The 11,124-nt window shown below is 34.3% G+C and overlaps 1 protein-coding gene across 1 annotated transcript; it reads left to right on the top strand.

Annotated features, from left to right (window-relative positions):
• On the top strand, window positions 1–3,622 carry LOC107676349 (uncharacterized). The gene is made up of 7 exons (XM_016470872.1): window positions 1–39; window positions 411–752; window positions 851–1,004; window positions 1,150–1,259; window positions 1,375–1,659; window positions 2,063–2,304; window positions 3,607–3,622. The coding sequence occupies exons 1-7, from the start codon at window positions 1–3 to the stop codon at window positions 3,620–3,622; spliced, it is 1,188 nt and encodes a 395-aa protein (XP_016326358.1).
• The last annotated feature ends 7,502 nt before the right edge of the window (window positions 3,623–11,124 follow it).

An 11,124-nucleotide genomic window follows, 5' to 3' on the forward strand; every position in this document is an offset into this window, starting at 1 on the left:
ATGGGAGGTTTTCCAGGGATGTGTTTCGGTAGTCTAGGAGCATGATGTATGGGTCTTGTCTGTGTTTGTTTAATGTTGAAATTAATGTTAACTAAGATTAATAAATGTTTTACAAGTACTTTTCATGTTAGCTAATGCATTTAACTGATGTTTACAAATGGAACCTTATTGTAAAGTGTTACCGAAAAAACATGTTTGTTGCATTGCTTTACTGTTGTCATGTGGACTTTTGTCTCATGACGCACTCATTTTCGGCTTGTTCCATCTGACTTTTTGATGCATATAAGGAATTGTAGAAGTTAAAATCTAACGCATGACTTGTATGTTCACACTTACGCTATTGTCAATATTCTGAAGTAAAAAATATATTGTTGAGAATTTTATTTGTTTCTTTTTTTGTATAATCTCAGGAGCATTTTTACGATCCATCATCACATTCTGCATTTTTGGAATTGAGACTACGTAATACCTGCCGAAAGCTAGAAGCAGGTAAGCGTCGATACACAAAATGCAAGATAAGCTGTGACACTGGACCTGGAACAGAACAGGATCAGGACCAGGGGGATAGCAGTGTGGCCTGTGAGTGGATCACTTTGATGAAAAGGCTCAGGCCCTTTTCAGAGAATATTCCTTCAATCAAATCTGCAATGGAGCAGGCGTATTCGAGGCGTAGGTCATGGATAATGAAGGGAACTCCAACAATAGCTGAAATCTTTGATGAATACCCATGCATCTTGGATATGCCATGTCTGGTAAGTCTGTCATTGTTTTAGTAAACAATCCTAAAGTTGTGATATTGTTAGTGACACTGTAGATTTAAAATATATTCTGAAAATGTATCCTCTTTTAGCTGGATGTCGAGTTTGGCAAAATGACGAATGGAAAGACGGATCTGTTCATCAGGCGATGGGAGGCCAACATCATTCCAAAGCTGAAAGCAGTGGCTGCCATGGAAAGAAGTGATGTTGCATCGCTTATAAAGGAGATGGAAGACCAAACAGATGGTATGTATAATACGTGTGTGTGTGTGTAAGTGTTTTCTTTACATACACACATCTCTTGTGTATAATAATGTGTAAATAAAATACACTTAATCCTACACTTGAAAACATTTATTGTACCTCTTATCTGTTCTTATTTAATTTTCAGATGAGAAGTGCTACACAGCACTAGTTGTTCTTACACATCTTCTGCCACCATTACCTGGGAGTCGCTGCAGTGTTAAATGTGCAATTTCATTCCTACGTGATTTTGTACCGGTATGTTTCATAAGGTTTTTTGTAGTGATGCGTTACAGCTTAAATATTGACATCTTTATTTTTGCTCTCTGAACTTTTGAAATATATATCCTTTTTTTTCCCCCTCATCTCCAAGGCTGGAACCAGCATTGCATCCCTCTGCAGCAACTCCGAGACATCAAAGACCCAACCACAACTGATCTGCATTGGCAGTCTGAAGAGTACTACACGGCAATACATAATCATCGCGAGAAACAACAGAGTGACCATACCTGCAAGTGAGAGCCTGACATGCACTGTGGACATGCTCTTCAAGCTGTACTGGGTATGCAATGTGGCCTATCCACCACAGCTCAGCGCTGTGTTTTCTTTCTTTGAATACATCTATGATGTGACCACTTCGACCAAAAGGAAAGCCAAGGTACTAGAACTTATTTCAAAACTTCAGGCTGCACAGTAATTCCCGAGAATGTACATGTGTCCAAAGTGCATACAACCAATATCAACAAAAATAAAGAATATAAGGCGAAGCATTATCCGTTAAAAAGACATGCTCATGTGGTTGGAAACTTCAAAAATATCTCTAAAACGCTGAGTTACAAACATCAAGTTCAGCAAATGTATAACTTCAAGTTAGGTGACCCTTTTTCTGTGAAAATGAGTATTACAAATGCATACCCTGTTACCATCAGCTCTTTGAAGCAAGCTGATGCTGTGCTGGACAATCTGAGATCAACCTCTGATGACTTGACTTTGAACAGCACTGTCTATGTCACTCACACTGTTAGTGTGCTTACAGAACTGGCTCTGTGCTGCCTCTTAAGATTGACTGTAAAGGAGAGCCTGTGTTTGGTGAAATTATTCACATTATCCCACAGGCTGATAATGTCTCAGTTCTGATGTTTGTACGAATTCTAAAAGTCAAATACTTTGATGACCATTTTTATGCATTTGTGGTAGAACCAACTAAAGAATATAAAATGATCAGCCTGACCAGTGCAGCAGATGCAAGACCTTTTGATATAATGTTGAGTTTCAATACAGATGAATTGTATGTAAACCCAAGGTACAAGATTATTTAATTTCAGAATGCGGATGGCCAGACTTAAGATTGTCTGTCTTGCCTTTTAAAAAGGATAGTTCACCCAAGAATTAAAATTCTATCATCATTTACTCACCCTCGTGTTGTTCCAAACCTGTATGAGTTTACTACTGTTGTTGATCACACACACAAAGATATTTTAACGAATGCTTGTAACCCAACAGTTGATGTCATTGAATTCTATAGCAGCAAGAAAATGCTATGGAAGTCAATGGGTACTGTCAACTGTCTGTAAACCAACATTCGTTGAAATCTCTTTGTGTGTGTGTGTGTGTTCAACAGAAGAAGTAAACTCATACAGGTTTGGAACAACATGAGGGTGAGTAAATGATGATAGCGTTTTCATTCTTGGGTGAACTATCCCTTTAAGTTTTCACCAATAACACGATCTACTAATAAACTCAAACTCAGTGATGTATTCTAATAACCTACTTTGAGACAATTTTACTGTAAAATGCATATAATCTATTACAATCTGTTTAAGAGCTATAGTCATCTGTCACTATTTTAAGGTGTGTAGATATGTTGTCTGATTTAAAATGTTTTATATGCTGAAGTATATAACTTTGAGATGAATTCAGTCCTGTTATGAGACCTGTTTCTCAACTGTGTACAGTATAATTGTTGTTTCAGTTAACGGTCTACTATGTGTTAATGTGTTAACAGTTTTCTCTATGCTGTAGCTATAGTGCATTACAAATGCTTGTTATATAATAATGAAAAATTACCTTAACAGATCATAAGGTATTGTAAATAATTACTAATGCATTTATAAGGTATAGTTCACCAAGAAATGTAATTTCTGTTACAATTGCTCACCCTTAGTGAGCCTTAGTGAGTTGTTCCATACCAGTATGACAGGTTTCTGAATGTAGGCTGAAATTTAAAGTTGATGAAATGTATTATTTGTTATTTACATTTGATTAAATGCCTAATATTCTTGCATCTTGTCTGTTTTGCTTTAATGTTTTAGAATTCCAAATTCTTCAAATTATGTTTAATGTTTTAATATTAACACAATATTAGTTAATAATTAGTAATTATTAATTAGTAGTTTCTGGACATTTTAATTGCATTTAATCAACACTTAATGTGTTAAAATGACACATTTGAGTGTTTAATTACCTGACACAATTTGTGTGTTAAAATGGCTTACACATCTGTTGTGTTAACTTCAACACAACATGTGTTGTCCCTGAGCACACTCAATACATGTGTTAAAATTCTACACAACATGTGTCATTTTTAACACATCTCTTTTTGCAGTGTGGAACAGCCTTGAGCGTGTATTGATTGTGGAATGATGTTGCATTGAGCCATCAGACTGAATGGCCATAAAACAAAATTCAAGATAGACACGGCTATCTTGAATTTAGTTTTATGGCCATTCAGTCTGATCACTGTACAAAATGACCGTGAATTTAATGGTAAAAGACTAAAAATGCTACAGTAAAAACCTGTTAAATGGTTAATGGTAAATTCCCCTACTATATACGGTGAAACACTGTATTGGACATTACATGTAATTTTACGGTAGTATACCGTTTTTGGAAGTGAAAAAGACCGTATAATTTACAGTGAATAACCGTAAATTGACATTCCCAGAATTCCCTGCGTTACATTTCAAATTTGATGTTTTTTTGTTGAAATAACTGTTTCTTCTTAGTTTTTTCTTATCAGTTTTGTATATTAGGGTTGTATGTTACACCTAATGTTGTTAAATTAATGTTTATTGCATTATTTCAGTTTCATGTGTGTTACCATGATGGTGTTTAGTGTTTGTGTGAATGACACTGTGCACCTTCTATATATGTTATTATTTAAAAGCTGCTTGTGATGGGCTTTGGTTCGTCATGTGACTTTCTCATCACCACCTGCATTTGGTGGTTATCAGTGTATTACAAAGGTACAAAACAGATTTCAGTACTTCAATAGGTTGGTATATTAACATCATTTCAGTCAATGAAATAACGGTATTTAACTGTAAATTTAAGTTAAAACCGTAAAACCTAAAATGTTGCTACCGTATTTTTTACGGTGAAATTGAAACCACAGCTGCCGTTTTTTTACCATACATTTTACAGGATTTTTTTCACAGTGTGGTTACCATCCAATCATCTCCATTTCTTGCATTCACAGCATCCACATATAATTCGTTTTCTGAATCAGTCTCTTCAGATACAGTATTTATATTTTTCTGAGGCCTGGTTGTCATGCATTTACTAGCAAAATGATTCCTTTTCCCACATCTTTTGCAGTTTTCTCCGTATGCTGGACATCTACCTTTGTTGTGATCCCTTCCACAGTATTTACAGTTCTGTATGATGTGACGTGACTGGATCGTTATTGTGTTCCGTGTCTTGTTCGCGTTTGTCTCACTGTGTGAACTTCTGCGTCTGCTGCGTCTGTACTTGAACTTGAGAGAGCTGCGTGCGGCTCGCCTCGGCAGCGCGGCACATTTGAATGGCTTTATGCAAGTCTACAGGTGCATCTTAATAAATTAGAATGTCGTGGAAAAGTTCATTTATTTCAGTAATTCAACTCAAATTGTGAAACTCGTGTATTAAATAAATTCAATGCACACAGACTGAAGTAGTTTAAGTCTTTGGTTCTTTTAATTGTGATGATTTTGGCTTGAACTTTTCCATGACATTCTAATTTATTGAGATGCACCTGTAAATCATTTTCTCTCAGCAGCCTGGCCCTGAGCGCGTCGTCGCGTATACAACAATTCTGTCCTTTATTAGACTGTCACATAGTTGTCCATACTCGCATGAAATATGCCGTCATTCTTTTGGGGCTCGAAGTAGTCATTAAATTTTTTTATAATGACTTTAACGTCGTTTTTGTCTTCAGTTTCTGCGAACTCAAACGTGTTATATATTTCTAGGGCTTCGTCACCTATAACGTGTAGCAGTGTGCAGCTTTGTATTTTCTTATCTTTCGTTTCGACGCCCGATGCAGTCATGTTCCTAGTTAAAATTGTTGTTTCTATTTTTTCCAGTTCTCTGCCGTGTTGCCTTCAAATTGCTGTGGTTGAGGTGGCTTCAATCCTTCCATATTTGGCTTGAATTCGATACTTCTGACACCATGTTATAAATGAGTCTGCACGCCATGTATGTTAATAACAACTGACTTTATTCGGCTCTGTGCTCCAGTGGAGTCTTAACTGTTAGCACCCTCACCTGGTAGGCAACACACATATTACAATGTGGAGGTATTGGAATATCAAATTTCTCTAAAAACTCAGTATAAATATCCTTCATTATTTATTAACTGGGAGACCATTAAAATATCACTTTAACCCAATTATTATAGAAAATTGATTTGTTCTTATATTTAAATTTTTTATTATTCCATATTATCTGCTCATTATATACGTTATTATTTACATGGAATATAATGTTTAAACCAGTTCAACTTGAAAATTGTATTAGAAGTAACAAAATCAATCACATTCAAAACTCCTTGAATATACGAATTACATAAAATATTTCTATTTAAATAGTGAGGCTTGTTTTTCCATATGAAATTGAAGAGAGTTGAATCATTTTTTTTAAGAAAAGATTTTGGTACATCTAATACTTTCTCGGGATAGACTAAACGAGAAAGCCCCTCGGTTTTGGACAAAAGAATCCTACCTTTGAGTGATAAATCCCTCATGAGCCACATATCAAATTTCTTTTTTAATTTTCAACATAAGGGGTTGGAAATTAGATTGTACTCCGATTGACTGATCTTTACAAATATTGATACCAAGATAAGTTACTTCCTCCCTAATTGGAATACCTTCAAATTCAGTAAAAGGAATACCATGTCTTATATACATTTTTTTTATATTTAAAGATAAACCTGACACTTCAGAAAATATATTAAGACACTCTATAATTCTCTTAACCTGTGATATATCTTTCAAAAAGATAGCTGTATCATCAGCAAGCTGACAGCATTTATTTTTTCTGTCCCTAATTCTGATGCCTTGAAAAGAGTCATTATGTATATGTAAAGCCATCGTTTGCATAAGTAAAATAAATAGAAAAGGAGCTGCCGGATCTTCCTGTTTTGTGCCTCGGGAAATGCTAAATCGATGAGTTGTTCCCCATGGAAGTTTAACTGAACTATTACAGTCATTATATAACGTTTGTATCGCCCTTTTAAAGTATTGACCAAACCCCAAAAAAAAAAAAATTTTTTTTTACAGTATCAAAGGCTATATAGACGGTTTCAACGGCAACAACATAAACAAACGTTACTGCGCATGCGTGCTTTTGTGGCCCTAACTTAACTTCCGGTAGACTTCCAAATAGAATCAATGACAACAGCTAAGTAGTCCCTTTAGAGTAGATTATTTTTTGATAACAAGCAAAATATGTTTGCTGCGTAAATCAGATGGACTTACTGAAAATGCTAATTCATTCTCTGCCAGCAGGAGGTGCTTTAAAGCGGGAGAAACAGAGGTTTCCCCAGTAAAGGCTGTACACAAATCAGCACTGAGCTCACAAACGCTGCTTTATCAGGCATATAACATGCAAGATGAAATGAAAATGACATCGAAAATTTTCTTAAGATAGTCTTCCTTCAGAAATACAGTGAAATAAAAACACCCGCGCCTCATTATGATTTTTAAATGTGGAGTACGTGCTCATGTTTATTCAACGAAGCCTTTTGGATATATATATATATATATATATATATAAAATGTAACTGTCATCAGTTACAGTTAGATTAATTAAATCTAAAATTAATCTAATATTATTGCTATTATGTCGTCGTTGCATAAAGCCTGACTGACTATCATCTATGACTGTATCTAAGCATAACGTTATTCATTGTGCAAAAATGTGAGCCAACAATTTTGCATCATTATTAAAGTTATAGGCGTCCAGTTGTCAAGAATCAGGCAATCCTTATTGGGTTTAGGTAACAATGTAATTAGTCCTTGACGCATAGATGGGGGGAGCTTACAGGCTTCTATAGCTTCCTGAAAAAACAATAATAAAAATTCAGAAATGTAATCTTGGAATACCTTATAAAATTCACCTGTTAGGCCATCATTTCCTGGAGTTGTATTATCTTTTAACTTGCTAAAGTTATTTTGTAATTCTTCTAGTGATATATCTTGATCACAAACTTCTTTCTGTGTTTTGTCAATACCTTGTGCAACATTTTTTATATAAGAAAGAACATTTGAACTCTGATTACTGTAGTGTTCAGAATATAGTTTTTTTTATAGAATTCTTCCACAAAAACAGATATTGTTTTAGGGTCTTCGGATATCCGTTCATTAATTTTAAGTTTATATATACTGTTAACAATAAAATGTCTTTTTTCTAATTTATGAAAGTATTTGGTATTCCTTTCACCATATTCTATCCATTTCCGTCTAGAACAAATGAAAGCTCCCTGGGCCAAATTTTGATAGATATTGCCCAACTCAGATTGCAATTCAGTTAACATATTGATATCAGCTTGCGTTTGCTTATCCTTTTCATAAATAGGAATTATTTCCTTGAGTATTCGGTCTTGTCTCAATCTTTTTTCCTATAATTAATAATTAATTATTTTTCCCCTTTTGATGGCCATTCGAATCTGAAATTTTGTTCAGTCCCAATGTTTACCATATATGTTATCTTTTTTGGCTTTTATCAAATTTTCATTTATAATTTTTATGGCTTTTTATTTGAATAATTTATCACTCAAAAGTGTATTGTTTAATTTCCAATAATTTGGTTTACATTTAATTGATTGGTTTCTTATGCATACTACTAAAGTGATCATATTATAATCAGAAAAAAACAAGGGTTCTATTTTAGTTTCTTCCACACTGTCTAATAAATCATAATAAATCATAGAAATAAGCCAAAAGTAAATCTTGGATCTCTTGGATAAATCTTTGTTATTCCAAGTGAACTGGATTTGATGTGGATTTTTTAGTCTCCACACATCACAACAGTTTAAGTGCAGACAGAGATTATTAAATTCTCCATAAATGCCTCTTAAAGATCTTTGACGGTTCCTGAATCATGAACTACATTTTTTAGGATTTTTCCCTGAAATGAGCCCTATAATATGGCAACGCCAGCTGATTTACTGTTTACATAAGACATCCAGATATTGTCTCCCCACTGATTTTTCTATTAAAATCTGAGGCTAAAGCATGTGTTTCTTGTAAAAGATAAAAATCTGCCTTGAAGGATTTACAAAACAAAAATACAGCTTTCCTCTTAATATGTTCTTGTATACCCCTCACATCAAGTGTGTGCAACATTTTTTATATAAGAAAGAACATTTGAACTCTGATTACTGTAGTGTTCAGAATATAGTTTTTTTTATAGAATTCTTCCACAAAAACAGATATTGTTTTAGGGTCTTCGGATATCCGTTCATTAATTTTAAGTTTATATATACTGTTAACAATAAAATGTCTTTTTTCTAATTTATGAAAGTATTTGGTATTCCTTTCACCATATTCTATCCATTTCCGTCTAGAACAAATGAAAGCTCCCTGGGCCAAATTTTGATAGATATTGCCCAACTCAGATTGCAATTCAGTTAACATATTGATATCAGCTTGCTTTTGCTTATCCTTTTCATAAATAGGAATTATTTCCTTGAGTATTCGGTCTTGTCTCAATCTTTTTTCCTATAATTAATAATTAATTATTTTTCCCCTTTTGATGGCCATTCGAATCTGAAATTTTGTTCAGTCCCAATGTTTACCATATATGTTATCTTTTTTGGCTTTTATCAAATTTTCATTTATAATTTTTATGGCTTTTTATTTGAATAATTTATCACTCAAAAGTGTATTGTTTAATTTCCAATAATTTGGTTTACATTTAATTGATTGGTTTCTTATGCATACTACTAAAGTGATCATATTATAATCAGAAAAAAACAAGGGTTCTATTTTAGTTTCTTCCACACTGTCTAATAAATCATAATAAATCATAGAAATAAGCCAAAAGTAAATCTTGGATCTCTTGGATAAATCTTTGTTATTCCAAGTGAACTGGATTTGATGTGGATTTTTTAGTCTCCACACATCACAACAGTTTAAGTGCAGACAGAGATTATTAAATTCTCCATAAATGCCTCTTAAAGATCTTTGACGGTTCCTGAATCATGAACTACATTTTTTAGGATTTTTCCCTGAAATGAGCCCTATAATATGGCAACGCCAGCTGATTTACTGTTTACATAAGACATCCAGATATTGTCTCCCCACTGATTTTTCTATTAAAATCTGAGGCTAAAGCATGTGTTTCTTGTAAAAGATAAAAATCTGCCTTGAAGGATTTACAAAACAAAAATACAGCTTTCCTCTTAATATGTTCTTGTATACCCCTCACATCAAGTGAATACAAGGATAAAGACAAAGTGAAAAGAACAAAAAAAAAAAAAGGTTTTAGGAAGAACAAAGAAACAAAATGATTTTCTACACCTTTTGAGTGCAAAGTATTTAACAAGCAAACATTGGATTATAACTCTCAGGTCTTTCGAAATTCAAAGTTTAGGTAAAGACCTACTGTATGACCTAGCACGTCACTAGATGCAATTTAGAATAAACTACAATTTCTTAACGAAAGGCATACAAAATTAACCATCATTCTTCTCCTTAACGACATATCAGGGCTTTTCCACCATTACATTCTTATTTCTTTACCTTCAATGATGGCTTTGGCTCCAATGAAGAAAGCTTTTTTTCCTTGCTGTCGTGCCTCTTCAATTTGTGGCCATAGTTTAATGCATAACACTTTATACGATACTGAATGATTTTCTACACCTTTTGAGTGCAAAGTATAAAGCAGGCAAACATGAGTTTATAACTCTGTGACCTTTTAAAGTTCAAACATTATATAACATCACTAGATGTAATTTAGAATAAAACATAATTTCTTAACGAAAGGCACACAAGTTAACCATCATACTTTTCCTTAACGACACATCAGGGCTATCACCATTACATTCTTATTTCTTTACCTTCAATGATGGCTTTGGCTCCAATGAAGAAAGCTTTTTTTCCTTGCTGTCGTGCCTCTTCAATTTGTGGCCATAGTTTAATGCATAACACTTTATACGATACTGATTGTGTCAAAGAAGCTTTACAGTGTTAAACAGGAAAATAGTTTGTCAATAATGCAAGACAATAACAAAGTCATTTTTGCAGCTAAATTCAGTTCATTGATGATTCAGTGATGTCATCATCCAGTTCAGCTCTCTTCCAATAGTGTCTGTCTAATCAGTCAAGCGTCCCCAGCTAAGCAAGCCAAAGGCAACAGTGGCAAGGAACCAAAACTCCATCTGTGACAGAAATAGAGGAAAAACCTTGGGAGAAACCAGGCTCAGTCGGGGGGCTAGTTCACACCAGTTTAAACTCTCGCTGACAGGTCACGCCGACAAAAAGTCAGAAATCGTTATCTTATTAAAGGGGTCAAATTTTTCCTTTCTCTTTGGAGTGTTACAAGCTCTTGGTGCATAAAGAAGATCTGTAAAGTTGCAAAGACTAAAGTCTCAAATCCAAAGAGATATTCTTTATAAAAGTTAAGAGTCAGCCACGCCTACCTAAAACGTCTCGTTCTAACACGCCCCCACATGTCTACGTCACGATGTGGGAAGATTTGCATAACGCCGCCCAAATGTTCACACAAAGAAAGAAGGCATAACTTTTATTCTCGCTGTAGTATTGTTGCCGCTGCTGCCATGTCGTGAAGGCACTATGTGTTTCGTTGTGAAAGCGAAACTACTTTGTTTGGTCTTCCAAAAGAGGACGATATCCGCTTC

This window comes from Sinocyclocheilus anshuiensis, unplaced genomic scaffold (assembly GCF_001515605.1).
Source record: "Sinocyclocheilus anshuiensis isolate Anshui unplaced genomic scaffold, SAMN03320099.WGS_v1.1 scaffold4015, whole genome shotgun sequence".
Taxonomy (NCBI): Eukaryota; Metazoa; Chordata; class Actinopteri; order Cypriniformes; family Cyprinidae; genus Sinocyclocheilus; species Sinocyclocheilus anshuiensis.

Bases quoted from the DNA above. Each gene is read 5' to 3' on its own strand.
- LOC107676349 (XM_016470872.1), top strand. From the start codon at position 1: ATGGGAGGTTTTCCAGGGATGTGTTTCGGTAGTCTAGGA. The intron at 1,005-1,149 runs GTATGTATAATA...TTTAATTTTCAG, and splicing joins GATGGAAGACCAAACAGATG to ATGAGAAGTGCTACACAGCA. The intron at 1,260-1,374 runs GTATGTTTCATA...CTCATCTCCAAG, and splicing joins TCCTACGTGATTTTGTACCG to GCTGGAACCAGCATTGCATC.